This window comes from Ostrea edulis, chromosome 9, assembly GCF_947568905.1.
Source record: "Ostrea edulis chromosome 9, xbOstEdul1.1, whole genome shotgun sequence".
NCBI lineage: Eukaryota > Metazoa > Mollusca > Bivalvia > Ostreida > Ostreidae > Ostrea > Ostrea edulis.
The window spans coordinates 10,250,486-10,270,805 of NC_079172.1; the positions used below are offsets into that span (position 1 = coordinate 10,250,486).

Sequence of the window (20,320 nt, forward strand, 5' to 3'; positions counted from 1 at the left end):
AATGCTAAGAAAGGTTATGCATTATCCCTTGGACGTAAGATAGTGAATGTTGATGCCAATAACAACGTGGTGATCGAGGAGAAGTTGGATGAATCAAGAAAAAATTGTTCGTCTGGTGATAATTCACAAGAATGCCTAGGAAATGAAGAAACGTATCCATCTGATGCATCAGAGAGTGAGGAATCGGAAGAAGAGCATGAGAAGATGATTTGTTGGAGACGAGTTGTGAAACTTGGAATTCTAGTGGACAATTTGGAAAAGGGTTGTGCTGCGTGTGGTAGACTACTAGATTTAACAACGCATAAGACATTGTGAGGACAAAAAACGGTATGGACTTGGATCATTGCTATACATAAGATGTCAGCAGGAAGCATGCAGTTATCTTTCTCCTGTTTCTACTGGGAAACGTGACATAATGCAGAAATTATTGTAAAATGGCACATCAAAGAGATCCTGTATTAGGCATTTCTTTATTTTTTTCAGAGATGAATAGCAAAGGAAAACCAAGAGTGACAAAAAAAAAAACAAACCAAAAAAACAGTAAAATCATAAATGCCATTGTAAATTATTTTCAGAAGTTGTAAAATTTTACTCTTATATTATGGGAGATAACTCTTCTTTGTCTTGAGAAAATCAGCCAATGTGATATTTACAATTTTGCTTCTACTCAGAAAAGTCACCCCGTATGGTATATGATTTTTAAGTTTATATTACACTTTAAACATTAAGTCAACATATTATGAAGTTTATTTTAATATGTAAACCTTTACTGAGGGTGCAATGTCCATATATGTAATTTTATTGAAGCAGCAATTGATATTTTCCAAGTGTAAAATTTGTAATGCATTAATATTTTACATGTTATGTTGTAAATCTAATATCAGTACACTCTGTTCTCCCTGACAACCATTTTTTGAGGTATAAAAAAGGTAAACAGATGAAGAATAAACTAATTTACCATGATAACTATTGTTTTGTACTTTTTTTGAAATATGGAAAATATTTCACTCTCCAAGTCAAAGGGGAAAAGAATTCAAGGAATTATCCACTTTTATAAAAGAATGACATCATATAAAGTCTCTTCGAAAGAAAAAATTTGTTTGTATCATCTGCCCTTAATATTAGGAAACTTTCATGCATTGCCAATTTTTCATTTTTTGGTTCAGCAGTTCTTACAGAGAAATTTCAAGCACCTTGCCCAATTTTTCATTATGTCTTAATTTCTTCTTGCCCTTTGAAAGGAGCATGAGTCTTCATATTCAACATAGTCTTGAATCCATTTTATAAAAGGATGCTTTGTGCTAAGTTTGGTTGAAATTGGCATGATAGTTCTTTGGGGGGATATGAAAATTTTGCATAAGACAGACAACAAGACAAATTTTGATTAGAAATGCTTACTCCTGGTTTTAGCTCAGGTGAGCTAGAAACATTACCTTGGGGCTCATAACCTTAACAAACACTAGAATTACTTCAGCTCCGGTTTCCTATTTGGCATTTACTCCTTGAGACAATATATATGCAATATATGTGTCAATACCATCATGAACTAGCATATGAATGGTTGTTCCTGTAGTTTATTTCTTTTCCTTTAATTTTTATCCCAATAATTTACTTTTTTTCTTTTTTATTTCAAAACAAGATCTTCTATTCCTGAAATAATGATTAATTCTACTGTAAAAGCACACATTTTTGTTGGGTTAAATTTTTGATATTCTACTTTGTTAAGAATTTTCTTGTTTGGTTTTTAAAACTGACTCACTACCATTGGCTCATAAAATGAGCAATAACTCTGTGCACGGTTTTTGTATGACTTTCGGGAACATAGAAATTGAATAAGTGGAACTGTAATTTCATGTTCCAATGCTTGCTGTTACGGATTTGTGTCTCTTATCTTGAAAAATCAGTGACGAAACATACTATTTGATTGGTTCCCTCATGAAAATATTTTGCTGAAAATTTGCTGAAAGATATCTGAAACAAATCTGAAACGTTGCTTACTGAAATTTTTCTTGCTGAATCAATGCTGAACATGTTTCAGCATATATGCTGAAACACCTTGAGCATTGCTGAAACATTTCTTAATTACTGAAACATTGCTTTCTAAAATGTTTCTTGCTGAATCAATGCTGAACATGTTTCAGTACATATGCTGAAACACCTTGAGCATTGCTGAAACATTTCTTAATTACTGAAACATTCAGACAAGTTGCTGAGACAGTCTGAAACATCAATTAAAATTGCTGAGTTCCATCTGAAACATTCAAATTGCTGAAACTGTCTGAAACTCTGCAATATTGCGACAATGTTTTACTTCTTGATCTTTTACCATCCGTTACAGCTTGTATTGCTTTAAGATGGTATCATGAAACAGACGTTTGTTTACTGGTTTCCTCACAGCCATCTAAATGAGTACTGCATGGTGGACAAAATTAGAGTTAATCTTAATGTCAGCAAGAATAAATCCTGTCACATCAACTCAGACTGTTAAATGTGTTTGAGGTTACGGCTGGCCACAGAATTAAGGATGCATTATGGGTTGTTAAGTAACGATTATTGTGAACGCGGATAGACAATGGAGTAAATAATCACTTCAAAAAGTGTCCTTAATTTATTGATTGCATGTTTATAATAATCTGGGTATGTATGATAAATTAATGCATATAAATACTAGCATCCGTAACATTACATTTGTGTTATGAATGATGAAAGTGCCATTGTTTAATGATTTACCACTAAAAACAGGAACAATTTGGAAATCATGAATATTTTGGTTAAAATTCATCAAAAATTCAAATTTGTTGATAAATGTTGCCAACTAAATGAAATAAAGTTTGATCCTCCACAAACATTTCTTCTTCTACAGTAATTCATTGTCATACGACATCTTCAGAAATGTCAACTGCAATCTATGGTGCAAAACCAAAGATTAAACAAGAGGCCCAGGGGCCTTATAGGTCACCTGAGTATCATGTAACAACCTTCCAATGTTTGAATTAGGTTTGTGTTTAAATATAAGAATTTTACTTTTGGATGGAAGAAACATTGAATAGCTATGTGGTCAGCCCCGCCTTTGCACCAGAACCCCTGACCCAGGGGCCATAAATTTCAGTTTTGAAAGAAGCATCCTTGATCATCATTATCATACTATTAGTTTGTCTACTTAATACCCAGCAGCAGAGGAGAAGATTTTCAAAGAAATAAAATGCATTTTCACTATATGATCAATAGGGCCCCACCCTAATACCAGAACCCATGAATTTCACAATTTTGAAAGAGGCATCCTTGCTCATCATAACCATGCTATTGGTTTGTCTACTTAATACCCAAGGACAGAGAAGAAGATTTTCAAAGAAATAATGCATTTTTACTATATGACTTATAGAGCCCCACCCTAGCACCAGAACCCCTGATCCAGGGGCCATGAATTTCACAATTTTTAACAAGAGGTACTGTGAGCAATGCTCACTAAGAATACCCCCCGCTTACCCCAATCTCCCAAAGGGTGTTGGTAATAGGTATAAACTACCCATCTTCATCTCATGGGTAGTCCATATGTATGATATGGTGACTGTAGGTGGAAAGGATAACGCTTTAGAGCCCGGAAACCATATTGCTACTTCAATGTCCAGTGTGCGTGACCTTTGATCTTTTGACCCCAAAATCAATAGGGATCATCTTCATCCCATGGGTAGTCCATATATATGATATGGTGACGGTAGGTGGAAAGGATAACGCTTTAGAGCCCGGAAACCATATTGCTACTTCAATGTCCAGTGTGCTTGACCTTTGACCTTTTGACCCCAAAATCGATAGGGAACATCTTCATCCCATGGGTACTCCATATATATGATATGGTGACGGTAGGTGGAAAGGATAATGTTTCAGAGCCCGGAAACCATTGCGTCTACAGACGGACGGACGGACAGACGGACAACCCGATTCCAGTATACCCCCCCCCCCCCCCCCACAAATTGTTGCGGGGGGGTATAAAGAGGCTTCCTTGCTCATCATTACCATGCTATTAGTTTGTCTACTTAATACCCAGAGACAGAGAAGAAGATTTTCAAAGAATTTCTACATTTTCACTATATGACCAATAGAGCCCCACCCTAACACAAGAACCCCTGCCCCAGGGGCCATGAATTTCACAATTTTGGTAGAGGGCTCAACGCTCATTATAATTATGCCCACAGTTTGGCTTCTTGATGTCCAGGAGTAAAGAAGAAGATTTTTTAAAATTACACTCATTTTGATGGTTTTTGCCCCACCCCTCGGGCCCCAGGGGGGCAGGGACCACAAATTTCACAATTTTTGTTCCCCTCCACCCACAGATGCTATATGCCAAAATTGGTTGAAATTGGTTCAGGGGTTTCAGAGAAGAAGCTGAAAATGTTCAAATGTTAACGCACGACGACGGACAATAACAGATAGCAATAGGTCACCTGAATGAATTCAGGTGACCTAAAAAGAGATAATGCATGCCAATTCTTATGTCTACCTGCACTGACAACCCAATCTATTTCCATTTACATAGCCATCACTGACTGAATATCCATATTACATCACAGTTATCAGTATATATATTTTTTCATCTGTAACAATATCATAATGATGGCATTTATGTCTGAATTCCTACCTTCATATGATCCCCATTGGATATAATTGATCACAGACACTGGGCTCTACAAGTATCATTCAAATCCACATCAACAAATTAAGGCAGAAATTGATCCATAGTATCAATTCAGTTTCATAAGCACTCAAACACTGACGCAAGAAAATGGCCAAACCGTGAGCTGCCTTTCCTATTTCCACTAATGTTTACTACACTTGTATTAATGATTCAATGGAAACAATATTTGAACAAGAAAGTACCAAATCTCTTAAACTAATAAGTCTTATGTTCCATATCAATATTGTAAACCATACATCTGTAAATGTAAATTCAAATCAAAGACCTGAACCTATTAATGACTCAACGTAAATTTAAATCAAATCAAAATTCTGTACGAAGATCTTGCAGCATTTAATAACAGCCCAACAAAATGATCTGAGTCAGCTCGAGCCACAAATTTTATTTGGACTTGGCTCCCTGTTATGAAGATAGTTAGTTCACAATTTTGGACAATAAAAGAAACTTCAACTTCAGGAACCTATTTAGAAACAATGCCTTTTACAATACCTTTACTTCCAAGTTTAAACGGGAGGTACTGTGAGCATGCAATGCTCACTAAAGAATACCCAACAACAGAATTTTCGAAAGGCAGTCCCTAAAATGCTTCATACTAAATTTGGAAAAAATGGAATGGTAGTTATCAAGACAAGGTTGAAAATATTCAATCATTAACACATATAATCACTGACCATTTTGACCCCACCCTTAAATAAAAAACCCTACCCTTGGTATCCTAACATTTACAATTTTGGTAAAGAATTACTATACCTGCTCATTCTAATTATCCATATAGTTTCAATTTAGCATATATAGCACTACAGGGGATATTATTTAAATTTATGTTTTACAAATACCAACTTTGCCCCCACCCTGGAGTCAAAACCTCTACCCCAGGGATCATGAAATTTACAATTTCGGTAGAGATGCCTTCCTGTTCTACATCACTATGCATTTAGTTTTTCTTACACATGTGCAGTTGTAGAAAAGGTACGTTTTGCTCTGCCTTAAAAGGCCACAAGGATTCAGGAGTCCTAGAATTTACAATTTATGTCTCCAGGTTGTCCCAAAGATGCTTCATACTAAATTTGAAAAGAATTGGAATATCAGTTATCAAGAAGAAGTTGAACAGGAGGCCCATGGGCCACATCGCTCACCTGGGCTCATATTCAAAGTTTTTTCCTATATATTTGCATGTAAAACTTTGATCCCTATTGTGGCCTCAACCTACTCCCTGGGGGCCATGATTTTTACAAAATTGAATCTGCACTATGTCAGGAAGCTTTCATGTAAATGTAAACTTTTCTGGCCCAGTGATTTTCAGAAGATTTTTAATGATTTTCCCCAATATATTTGTATGTAAAATTTTGATTCCCTACTGTGGCCCCATGTTACCCCCGGGGACCATGATTTTTACAAATGTGAATCTGCACTATGTCAGGAAGCTTTCATGCAAACGTAAACTTCTTTGGCCCAATGGTTCTTATTAGGAGAAATTTTTTATAGATTTTTTTCTATTAGTTATGTAAAACTTTGATCCCCTACTGTGGCCCCATCCAAGACCTAAGGGTCATGAGTTTAACGAACTTGACTCTGCACTATGTCAGGAAGCTTTCATGTAAATCTCAGCTTTTCTGGCTCAGTGGTTCTTGACAAGAAGATTTTTCAAGATTTTCCCTATATGTAAAACTTTGATCTTTGATCCCCTATTGTTGCCTCATCTTACCTGCGGGGCCATGATTTAAACAAACTTGAATTTGAACTATGTCAGGAAGCGTTCATGTAAATCTCAGCTTTTCTGGCTTAGTGGTTCTTGAGAAGAAGATTTCTAAAGATTTTAATTTCCCTATATATTTGTATGTAAAACTTTGATCCCCTATTGTGGGGGCATCCTACCCCCCGGGGGCCATGATTTGAACAAACTTGAATCTGTACTATGTCAAGAAGCTTTCATGTAAATCTCAGCTTTTCTGGCTTAGTGGTTCTTGAGAGGAAGATCTTTAAGGATTTTTCTTATATATTTGTATGTAAAACTTTGATCCCCTATTGTGACCCCACCCTATTTTTGCCTTTTTGTGATTATCTCCACTTTGAAGGGGGCATGGCCCTTCATTTGAGCAAACTTGAAAGCCCTTCACTCAAGAATGCTTTTGGCCAAGTTTGGTTATAATTGGCCCAGTGGTTCTGGAGAAGAAGTCAAAAACGTAAAAAGTTTACAGACAGATGACGGACAACAGGCAATCACAAAAGCTCACTTGAGTTTTCAACTCAGGTGAGCTAAAAACAAAACGGATGACAGACAACTGTTGATGACCTAAAAAGTGAGCAACCTCACATGCCGCACAATGAACAACAATTTTACTCATAATGGGTAGCAATGCTATGCCTAAAATACGTACAACAAATGCAATACTGTACTAAGACTGTGGAACATTAATTGACAAGATCGGAAGTCTCAGCATTCATTAGTGACCGTCATCTTTTACAGTCAAAACCTTTGAGGTTACAAATGAAAATGGCACTAATAATACCTGGTACGATTCAGCGCAGATGACTGTAATAATATTGGAATGACATTGCAGTTTTGGAAGTGAATCTCGATCCACTTTACAATTACATGTATCATAACAATATAATGGGCATCATGCAGGCACAAACATGTAATATTTTCTGATCTGCTAGGTGAAAGTTATTGACCAGAAAGTGGATGCACACTGGATTAATTTTGATTGGATATTATGCTTAAACTTATATAGAAAAAATGAGGTGAAATATATATTACATATATAATGTCTATTGAACGATTCAATGGAACTTGCTAAAACCACTTTTTAAATAGCTGGTACATTTGGGGAACATCTGTTTCGGTACAGTTAGAACTATAGTTGCCCTTGACAACATTTTTTTTAATAAAGGCATTCGATCATTTATGGCAAATATAAACTTTTCCAGTATCAGATAGTTTCACAAATGTTTCAATTATACCCAGTGAAAGATATACATATTTTCCATCATGGTTTAATGAAATGAAGATTTTACAATACAAAAACCTATGATGTCACATAAAGGTGGAGCTACTAAAGTTCTTTTTCAGAACTGAAAAGTAAAACTTTTGCGTTGGATTCAGGCCGATGAATTTCTCTAATGGTCTAAGAACAGACCAGATACAGAGGCCTGAATGGCCAGTCACATTGCTTCAAAAGGTTTTTCAATACGACTGTAATCAAACTTGAATCTTTTCTACCTGAGAGTGATTGCATACTACTATAATCACCTGTTGTTCTTGAGAAAATTTCATTTCCCCCTCCCCCCAAAAACTCTAATCAAATTGGGAACCAAATGAGTCGATCACCTTGAATCTCCACTACCTGAAAAATGCTTGCATATTAAGGTAAGGTTTGCAACAACAGGGAGATAACTCTTGATCTACCTCAGTGCACTTCATATGCTTTATGACATCACAATGAAAAAATGCGTCACGACATAGTTGCATCGTGGGGGAAATGTCATAATATTTACTTGTTATCTACTACCGCTGTCAAGTGTCAAGCGGTGTATGTGTAAATCTCCATGATAAAATAATAAATGTTTCTCAAATGATCATTTAAAAATTATTTTCTTTTTTTTTTCTTTTTTTTTTTTTTTTTTAATATATATTATTCATTTATTTCCCAGAGCCTACTCTATAACAATTTTAAAATAACTAACTAATATAATAGGGCAGCTGCCAGGGATGGGGCCCTGACTAAGCTCCCTCAATATATAACAAAGTTTTTACTAAAGTACCACGCAGGGTACATATTAACTAATTTAGATGTACATTCATTGAATACATAAATTTCATTGCATGTCAGAGTAATATTGTCATAGTTGACATTTAAATATATAGGTTATACAGTATTCATATTGTATGATGATCAATGTAACAATGAGTTAGTAAATTACAACAATGCCATAATGTTAAATATAATAAAGCTAGGGATTTTCTTAAAACATAATACCACTCATGCTGCCTCAGGGTCCACACACACACAAACTAGAGTCCAGAGATGACCCTAGGGCAGCCTAGCCGGGAGACCATTTTCTCCCAGTAGAGGTGGATTTATATCATACGTAAAACTACATTTACATAATTAAATACATGTTGTACGTGAACATATCGATTACAAATAAATACAGACATATGAATAGTAAGAAATATATGTATATTAATTAAAAGTATGTTACAATACTGATAATGTCTCACACATTGATTTAATTTTATTAAAGTTTATCCGAAATTCCTAATATAATGTCTATATAATTCGAGTTATGAGTGTTACATTTCTTAAGTACTTTATGATATGTTAGCAATTCATATTTTATATGTTGTTTAACTCTTTCTTGTGTTTCATTTTTGCTCTTGAGTCTACATAACATTTTGAATTTGTATATACGATAAGCAATGAAAGAAATTAAAATATTAAGAACTGATATTTTGTCATTTATTTCCTGATAGAAGCCAATAACAATATGTTTCCAGCTAATTTCAAATTTTAATGAGGAACTTATCAAATTCCAAATATCTTTGACATTTGAACAATCAAATATTAAATGTTTACAATTTTCTGTTTCATTTGGACATGAGTTGCATTTACTGCTTATATCTTGGCAGCATTTACTTAAGAATAAATTATTGCTGAGCAAGTTGTTCAGAAGTTTATAGTTGAACTCTGCAACCTTTTTATCAAAAATATTTGCAATTTTATGTCTATATATTTTTACCCATGATGATTTACACTGAATATGAAATTCTCTTTCATAGAATGACTGATAAATAGGTGTACGTGATTTTTTATTGCATAAAATTTTGTAAAATTTTTTTGAAATACCTTTGCTTAAGTTTAATAGTTTGTTACCGTACTGAAAGCGAGGGATTATTGAAGAGTTTGTGATAAATGGAACAATTGAAAGATCATATTTGTTTATAAATTCTCTAAAGACTGAATATAAAATCTTATATTGGCAAATCCAATTACTTTTGTATTTTAAATTATCAAGAAACCATTTAGCAGGTTTTAGACCACTTGAGTCACATATATCTTTGACATAGAGCAGATTACTTTTAATCCAATCAGGGAAATATAGTGTCTTACCTTTATATGTGAATAATTTATTATTCCATATTGGTTGTTGTAAGAATTCTGTAGCTGATAAATGCATTTGTCTCTGTTTACATTTATTGTAACATATATAAAAATTTGTTGATAGAAAATTGGAAAGTTTTTGATTAAGCCATAATTTTTCAAATCTGTTTCATTGGTAATTAGAATATATTTAAAGTAAATATTATTTTTCAGACATAAGGATTCTACATATGACTTTAATTTTCCCTTTGAATTTAGTAATTTTTCAACCCAAGATGCTTTTATTGACATTAATTTTGACTCAACGTCTATCACACCAATACCACCTTCATTAATGCTACGTATTAAAGTATTTCGTTTTATACGATCTGTTTTATTCCATAGGAACTTAAATATAAGTCTATTTATTGTTTTTATTTCTTCATTGCATGGTAAAGAGAGAACAGAGATTCTATATAAAATCTTAGATAGAGCTAACGTGTTGATCACGCAAGTTTTTCCAAAAAGAGTGAGGTTTCTTGTTTTCCAAGCCTCAAAAAGTTTTTCCATGTCTTTTATACAATTCAAAATATTTTTTTTATAACAAAGTGTTTTATCATGACCGATGTAGATTCCTAAAGTTTTTACACAAGAGGAATTTATATTTATTCCACAAATATTATCCGTATAATTATGTTTTAGGTTTCCCATTAAGATACTTTCCGATTTGGATGTGTTAAGAATCATTCCCGAAACGGAACTAAATTTATTTATGATATCTAGAGCATTATTCATTGAGACTTCATCTTTTAAAGGGAGTGTACAGTCATCTGCATGTTGGACAATTCTAATTTCATTATCTTTGTCATTATTAACCATGTTAATACCTTTGATGCTATTGCTTTTTCTAATCTGAATTGCAAGAATTTCAGTAACAAACAAAAATATTATAGCAGAAATGGGACACCCCTGACGGATGCCCCAGGACATTTTACAGGTTTTTGATATCCACCCATTATTTTTCATTCTGAATAAAGGCTCTGTATATAAAATGTTCAGCCACTTTAAGAAATTAATACCGAAATTAAAGGATTTAAGTGCTTTAAACATAAAATTCCATTCCACTGAATCAAAAGCTTTTTGAAAATCAAGAAATAATAATATTCCGTCCTTATTACAATTTTCACAATATTCAAAGATATCGGCTATTATTCTTGCGTTTAATCCTATAAATCTACCTTTAATATATGCAGACTGGTCATTTGATATTAAATTATTAATTACTTTTTGTAATCGTCTTGCAAAAGTAAATGCGATGATTTTGTAGTCAGTGTTAGTCAAACTAATTGGTCTGTAATTTTCTAGCAAATTTTTATCTCCTTTTTTGTATATAATGGATAAAACTGACAATCTCTGAGAAAGTGGTAATTTATTATCATCAAAAGATTTTTGAATGGTAGAAAAGAAATGTTTTTTAAGTTTAGGCCAAAACATTTTATAAAACTCACTTGGTAGTCCATCAAGACCAGGGCTTTTATTATTTTTCATTGCAGAAAGTGCATCTGAAAACTCTTGTAATGTTGGGAATAGTTCAAGTATTTGTCTATCATTTTCATTCAGGATATTTTCAACACTTACATTGGAAAAATATTCTTCTATCTTATTTTCTTCAATATCGTAAGATTTATAAAGATTTTCATAAAAAACACTCATTTTGCGTAATATTTCATCGTTATCAGTAGTTAAAGTATCATCTTCATTTCTTAGCTGTTTAATAGTATTGCATGTTTGCCTTTGATTCTCCAATCTTAAAAAGTATGAAGTATTTTTTTCACCCTTTTCTACCCAATTTGCCCTTGATCTTATTTGCGCTCCCTTTGATTTCTCATTTATGAGGTTTGATAAAGATTCCTCTAAGAAACGTTTTCTGTTCATATCAATTTCACTAGAGTGTAATATTTCAATTTCATTTAGTTCATTTTCAGCTTCTTTAATTTTTAGATTATATGATTTTCTGATTCGTTTAGAAAAGTTTATACAAAATGTTTTAATTGAGGTTTTTAATTTTTCCCAATGTGTATGTGAGTCATCATCACTATCTTGAAAGTTTTCCAAAAATGAGTTCATCGAATTTATAAATTCTTTATTTTCAAGTAGAGATGTATTAAATTTCCAATACCCTGTCACACGTATGTTACCTGATATATCTAATGTAAGTTTTAAACACATGTGATCAGACATTCTAATACCATTTGAGTGAGAGCCTGGAACTCTCCTCACAGTTACATTATTTGGTATAAAACATAGGTTTGAAGATATGAAAATGTAGTCGATTCTAGAGGTTGGTATATTGTCAACATTGCACCATGTAAAACCTTCTTTATTATACAGTGATCTCCATACATCACTTAATTCAAAACTATTAATAAACTGTTTGAGTGTATATAAACTCTTATCTGCACTATTTTCATTATCTTAAACTCACAATTAAAATCCCCTCCTATGACAAAATTTTCTTTGTTAATTGTATATTGATTACACCATGTTGAAATTCTTTTTAAAAAAGCATTTCTTTCTTTTATCTGATTTGGTGCATAAATATTAACAAAAGTGAAAACATTTTCTTCAAATTTTAGATTAACAAGAAGTCTCCTACCATCATTCGATCTATGTACATTTAAAATTTCAACAGGTAATTGTTTTCTAAACAGTATTGATACTCCTCTGCTATATTGAGAATCTGAAAAAGTATGAATACTTTTTCCATGCCATCTTGAGTTGTAAATATGTTCATTTTTTTCTATGAAATGTGTCTCTTGAATAAAGATTATATCAGCGTTTATATCATTTAACCATGTAAATAGTTTAACCCTTTTTTCATAAGAGAACGATCAATGTGTTTGAAAATAATCCGTTTTCTGCGGGTACCGAGAAGCCCGACGAGGATATACTCCGAGTGACAATCCGAGGAGTCCCTTTATCTGTTGATGACAAATGTATTACTGACATGTTAACCAAACTAGGCGCTAAGCTCACGTCAGAAATCAAGTATGAGAAAATACGAAATCCGTCCACTAGGAAAATGACGGACATACTCAACGGAAACCGCTTCGCATACATGCGACCCTTCCCTAATGGCAAATTCCTACCAAAATCAAGTTTTTGTGCTGGATTAAAGTGCTCTATATTTCATCATGGCCAACCAAAACGAGAGAGAAATTTGCGTTGTACCAACTGCTGGGGAGACGACCATATGAGGCATCAATGCGAATACGAATCCTGCTGTAAAGTTTGTCATGAATCTGGACACAAGCCGGGGTCCGAGGATTGTAGACATCATGAAAACCGACAGAAGGATGTGATTACTTTTGGCGGAAAAGATGACCCTCTATCTAATTTTTATGAGTGTGAGATAGATATTTTTGGATTCAATCACCCTACTTCCGAACACGCATTTCAATATGCGAAGGCTATGAGGTCTGGAGACATGCTGCGAGCTACGAGCATTAGAGAAGCTGCCACCCCACTTGAGGCAAAACGGATCGGAAAACAAGTGACCACGACAGACCAGTGGGAAGACACAAAAGATGTGGTGATGCGTGAAATCATTGAAAAAAAAATCAATCAATGCAGTGAACTTAAAGAACAACTATTAAAAATCGGAAAGCAGAGCACCATCGTCGAAGCCGTGTATGATGACTATTGGGGGTCAGGCTTGGACAAAGCAGGCACTCTACACACCACACAGAGGAAATGGCCAAGGAAAAACACTCTTGGCAAAATATTCATGGACCTAATCAAGAACAGAAAGATCGGCCGTAATCTAAGCACCCAAACACCAAGTGCCCCGGCTTCTCAGCGTGGTAAAAAATCGTAACTGGATGTAAGAGTTATCTCTCTTTGTATCTGACATACTAGAAATAAAAAATTTGTCAATTCGTTCAATTAACTGCAGAGGTTTAAAAATTATTTTCTTTGATATTATAAAAGTCTACAATTTTTCATGTATAGCATGCGCTACGGTTAATTTCCATTTTATGTTGTGACCTTAAAATCGCCCCTAATGGGCATCGGCATTTGGAATACATGGAGATCCGAAAGTTAGTTGTTTGAAAACAACAGCAAGGCTCTGGTAAAAGATGACAATCGGCATTGGTTGCTGATACCATGGGAAACCATGAGATGATCACATGTAATCTCTGCGAATTTCGGAATTTATGACGAAGCGGGACCGTGGAAAACCCGCCGGAAAATTGAAGATATTGTACTGAATTTAGAAAAAAAAAAAAAAAAACCCAAACATCTTAATTTCTAATAAATACTATAATACTTGACAAATAAATATAAATATCATTTATCAGTTTTGGGCTGGAATTGTATTTTGTTCATTAAGATGCTCAATGCACTCTTCAAAAGTTGTAAAATTATAAACCAAAGTGACAAATTGCATAAATGAAATAATTCTTTTTAATCTGTTACCATGGAAACAAAGCCCAGTGGGTAGTAATTATATTTGCTTTCTTAAATGTTTATGGTCCAAATATTATGTTTAAAGTGAATTTTTTCTGACGTAGACCTTGTAAAGCTGCTCAATAGGCATTTTTTGTTGCCATGGCAACCAATTTAAATTTTATTCAAGAGATAAAACTTAAAAGTGTTATTTTTTGTGTTTTGAAATAAAAAATTTCTACCAATTAGTATAATCATATAAGATAAAACTCTTTTTTAAATTCTACCAGCTTTTTACCGTTTGCCTCTTGTAGGTTTTATACCACTGGTATTACCTATTGTACAAAGATCCCGAAAATGTAAAACATTACAAAATTATTTTGCCCATCCGGTCAAAGAACGATATGGGCAATTCTTTTTAAAAAGTCAATTTTTAAAAGATAAATTCCTACTGAACATACTGATATGCAACATGACTTTGTTCGCTAGATGTCAAAATGCTGCAAACCTTACCTTAATATGACTGGTGCCCTTGAGAAAAAGATTTTCTCCAATATCATATTGTGTTACAGTACCCGCAACGTTATTCTTGACATTCCTATCGTGTTCTACCGTGCATGTATCCTATCGTATCATGCGTGTATCCTATCGTATCGTGCGTGTATCCTATCGTATCGTGTTTTGCTTTATCAGGTTTTCCGTTTTCTATCGTGTTTTGCGTTTATCAGGTCTATCGTGTATCGTGTTTTGCGTGTATCAGGTTTTCCGTTTATCGTGTAGCTTCGGAAACTATTGGGATTGTATATTAAATCTAATGAAAAAGTACGATACTTTTCGAAAGCTTTATTCGTTTTGTTAACGAAGCTATTTTTAGGAATCAAGAAAAGACAGTATATTTGAAAGAGAACATAAATCTGTCGATTTTAAGGCAGAAGAAGAGCTATTTTTCTGTCCAGAGAGGGTGAAAATTTATCACAATTTCATTCTTAGTAGTATGAAAAGTAGGCAATATGGTTTGCCGAGCAAACCGGGGACAGTAAATCTGAAGGCTCCTTTATCTGAAGTTCATAAACATTTGTTTGTCTAGAAACAATTATTTGTAATTAACACTAACAGAGAAATAGGAAGTTTCGATCTGAAAGGAAAAATCAGTAAATTACATTGTTTATTACATATATCTTAATAAAGGCTCTTTTTCTTCCGATTTTTTCCACCTGTATTCTACTTATATACCAACTACTGAACTTTTGCGTGTCTGTGTATCACCCGTGTTTTGACAGCAAACATTCTCAGGGACGTTGTATTTCACACATTTAGAAGATTACGGTTTAAAAGGGTGCAATGGTGTTGCATCTCCCAAAAGTCTGCTAAAATGGGCCCGAGTCGTTGGTTTTTTTTTTACTTGTGCATGTACATGTACCAATAGTCGTACGGGTAGATACTGAAAATTGATGCCGGTTTTGATGATTATATGATTTTTTTTTACATACTAAACCGAAATTTTTTTAAGCGTTTAAAATTGTGAATTTAAAAAAAAACCGGGTTTTGTTTTTTTCTCCATAGTTTATTTATTTTTTGTTATTAAGATATCAATTCAAATACATATGTTCCAATTACTTTTGACTATCAATTATCACTCAAAATTTAGAAATATCTAACGTATGAAGATTTGGTGTAGTGCAGTGGATTGTTTTTAAAACGATCATGATGAAAATAATTGTAATTGTTGAATTACTGGTGAACTTAGAGCTTAATGCAAAATAACCCCCTTCGCGCTACACACAAAATATTACTTGTTTTTTTTTTTACATTCAAAATAATAGACATTAGAATAAGAGAGCTACTGAAGCATGATATCACTACATTATATTACATTTAGTCAATTCCCTTTGTAAATATATCAAACATTAGGTGACAATATAATTTTAGAATCATTGGCTGGGACAATTCATATAGATATCAAATAATGAATTAAAAACCGTATATAGTTTAGTTTTCTGATTTTTCATGTAGCTGTGATGGCGTAAAAAATATATTTTTTTAAAAAGTACGACCGTGTATTAAAGCAATCATACGTTTTAGGTGTATAATGAATATTGAAATCCTTCAGTATTATTATCAACATAATGTAATTATGTTGTAGGTATCAAAATTTCGTTCTGTCTAAATTGCTTCTAAATTTACAACATTTCTATCAGGTTTTCTGTTTATCGTGAAGTTCGTTTATTGCGTTTTGCGTTTATCAGGTCTATCATGAAGATCGTTTACCAGGTTTTGCGTTTATCAGGTTTATCGTGTATCCTATTGTATCGTGCGTGTATCCTATCGTATCGTGCGTGTATCCTATCCTATCGTGCGTGTATCGTGTTCTATCGTTTATCATGTCAAGAATAACGTTGCGGGTACTGTAACTAGATGTGTCGGCACGACATGAATGTCCCTGCCTGCAGTAAAATCAAATGTTGGAAATCTATCGAAGTATAGCATTGAATGTGGTATTCAGATTTTGTTACACACATTTAGTACAATGAAGAACTCAACAACAATCCTTTATATGTTTTAACAGCCATATTTTTTTTTTTTTTAAAACTTACGTAAAAGGGACACAACTCCATCAAAAATCCATGAACCAGAACAAAACTCAAATTCGATCTGTATTACTCATCCATATACACCTGCATGCATACAAAAGATTAATTTCAATATCTCAAGACATTTAGAAAAAAAAGTCCAGGAAAACTGGTCGTAACAGTAATTTTTCTAAGTTAAAGAAGCACAACTCCATCAAAATTCAACGAACCGAATCCAAACTCAAATTTGATCTGTAACTCATTGCATACACCTGCATTCAAAAAAATCAATTCAATATCTCAAAGCGTTTAGAAAAAAGGTGCAGAAGAATGGAAGGACAGACAAGGGTAAAACTATATGCCCTGATCACTTTGTGGTGGGGATATCAAAATTGATCCCCTATTGAGGCCCACATCTGACACCCATACCCCAACCCCCTTCTGGGTCATGATTTGAAGGGATCTGAATTTGCAGTACCTGTGGATGTTTGCATAACTTTCAATGGCCATGTTGTTCTTGAGAAGAAGGCATTTCCAATATATTGCCATGTGAAAATTTTATCCCTATTGCGGCCCCACCCTACCCTCCAGGGCTGACGTGAATAAATCGGAATCTGCATTACCTGGGGATGCTCGCCTATCAACATGATTAATCATAGCCTTAAGGTTCATAAGAAGATTGATTCTTAAAGACTATATTTAAAATATTTGAAATTCAGTGACGCCATCCTTTGTGTTTATAGTCATTGAATGGCTTGTCTATTCAATACTTAGCAGTTGAATATAGTTAACTATTCAATCGTTGAATAGTAAACGGTTTACTGTTGAATAGATAACTATTCTTCAACTGTTGGTTTAAAGCTTCCAAATTAGAGAAAACTAAAGATTACACGTAAATTTTGTAACATTTTAAATTCCACAGAAAAACACATTTCTTGATTTGCAAGAACACACTGAGCTGATATATCCACAGAATTACTTATATCACGCTCATTGAATCACATTGCATTAAACATGCACGAATAATCCTATTCATAACATCGCTCACTTCTTGAGGTTCACCGTTACTTGTCAATATTGCATCAGAAAAGCGAACGTTTTTTCATATACAAATTGTTCTGACGGTAAATTAGCAGCATACGTCCTAGTGGCTGCAGTTATTCTTAATGAATAAGAATATAATCCCACTATAAGCCAGTGTTTTACACATGCTTATCTCAACTTCAGAAAATAATGATGTTATAATTCCAATGGACTCATGTGCATCACTTGCTTTTACCTAGGTTTTGATCCTCGAGAAAAGGTGTGCAAAGATGCATAAAAAATAAGTGTCACAAAAAGACTATTAGCATTCTCTTTTTTATCTTTCGAAAAAGTACAAGTATTTTCTACTTGGAACTCATTTTAAACATCATTTGAATCCACTTCCAATTCTTCATCAGATATATCACTATCAGGTCAAAGTTAATGTGTTGTACACGATGCACTTGAATTTGAACAGTTTCTATATCTATATCCTCACCATATCTAACTTCTTCAGATTTAATTTGTGTAAGAAAATTTCATCAACAGAATCCATTTCCCTTCTTTCATGAAATGATGTGAGAACTTGTGTTATTTCTATAGACAGTATTACTGTTCAATAGATGAATGGTTCCATGCAACAGACCATAGTGTCACCTGACTGTGTTCAGATCGAGTGCTCTCATTGTATTTCAGCAACTGAATAGTTGAATGGTTTCAGCAGGGGCTGAATTAAGAAATTTTTATTTAAGTAAGATAAATACTTGATGGTATTGAATAGTTCAGAGAAAACAACCCAACCTTGGGACTTTGGCCTTCAGTGGTGATGATTTCTCTGAGCTATCCAACACCATCTCATTATTTATCCATTACATTTCAATATAAAACTTTGATCCCATATCGTGGCCCTGCCCTACCCCCGTGGTCACAAATTGAACAAATCTGAATCTGTAATTCCTGGCGATGCTTACATATCAAAATGACTAATCATTGCCTTGTATTTTAAAAGAGTGTAAACCCAACCCCCCTCCCCCATATTCCCAAATAAAGTGGTTCTTGAGAAGAAATTTTTTTAATGAATCCACCCTATTTTTACATTTTTGTAATTATCTCCCCTTTGAAGGGGGTATGGTCCTTCATTTTAACAAACTTAAAAGCCCTTCACCCAAGGATGCATACTTTTTGCCAAGTTTGGTTGAACTTGGCCCAGCGGTTCTAGAGAAGAAGTCAAAAATGTAAAAAGTTTACAAATGGACAGAGGGACAGATGACGGACAACAGGCAATCAGAAAAGCTCACTTGAGCTTCCAGCTCAAAATACTCAAAAAATGTGTACTTGATTCATTTTTCAACACGAAAACGCGCACAGAATCTAATTAATGCAAGTGTGACAATAAGCACCAGTCAGAGTGAACATTGTAGTGGAAAGGTCAGTTCATCACTTCAGATTGTAGTGGAGAGGTCAGTTCATCACCACTTCAGATTGTAGTGGAGAGGTCAGTTCATCACCACTTCAGATTGTAGTGGAGAGGTCAGTTCATCACCACTTCAGATTGTAGTGGAGAGGTCAGTTCATCACCAACTCAGTGATTTTTTACAAAATTGAGAAAGCCTCTTTGTCAGGTGTAAGAAAACATTTCAGCAGAGAGAAGACTTGTAACAGACTCTAAGTCGAAATGTCGGCTGAAAAGATATATAAACAATGGGAAATATGGGGGTAATTTTTGTATAATCAACTTCTATTGTTTATAATATAAATAACTGCAGGCATTTATTCCTTAATTATTCAGGACTGTTCCATAAACACAAATTCTAACAGGCTCTACCACTTTTTTAATACTGAAAATAACACAGAGCACTCAAATCCACTTCTGTATGGCTAAACTTTGTCAAAATTTAATAATCTAAGGTCTAAGTTTGATCAGGAAATAAATTTAATACATGGCACACATAAACCATTTTGATTGTGTGCATTGCAGTGAAAAGGGTGCCAAAACATATTGTGATAATGACAATAATGATTTACACATCACTGACAGGAATCAGTGTAAGTAAATAATGAGTAACAAGCAGAGCACTGGACATTTAAAAAATTAAAAAGAAGTATGAGAAAGTATAATAACATTGTTTGATAGCTTTAAGGTCATGAAATCATTACTCAACAAGGGAAATAACTCACACTTCTTCATTTGGGTCTATCTGTCTGTCCATCCATCTGTTGGTCTGTAATATCTTGGTTTCAGAATGATATCTCAATGTGTAATATTGCAAATACTGTTTGATGTTTAAATGAAACTTCATATATAACTTCAGAATAACCCCTATATTGTTTTCTAGGTCTAAAAAATAAAGGTTACAGTCACTGGGTCACATGGTAAACAATGATTTCTGGACGATGTCTCAAATACTTTTTGAGATTTAAAAATGAAACTTAACTCAAAGACATTTTCTGGTGAAGGATGTATAATTATATGGTTAAAATTGTAGGAAATGGCGTCTTTA

At 33.7% G+C, this 20,320-nt stretch overlaps 1 protein-coding gene across 3 annotated transcripts in view; it reads right to left on the reverse strand.

Moving 5' to 3' along the window:
• LOC125659748 (nuclear hormone receptor HR96-like) overlaps nt 1–20,022 on the reverse strand; it is a 107,832-nt gene extending 87,810 nt beyond the window's left edge. For 2 of the 3 annotated variants that reach the window (XM_048891513.2, XM_056148481.1), the window contains exon 1: nt 19,998–20,022. In XM_048891513.2, coding sequence (XP_048747470.2) covers nt 19,998–20,007 — 10 coding nt within the window. In that variant the 5' untranslated portion in view covers nt 20,008–20,022. The remainder of the gene's footprint in view (nt 1–19,997) is intronic. The other variant, XM_056148484.1, reaches the window with a different exon arrangement.
• Between the last annotated feature and the right edge of the window lie 298 nt (nt 20,023–20,320).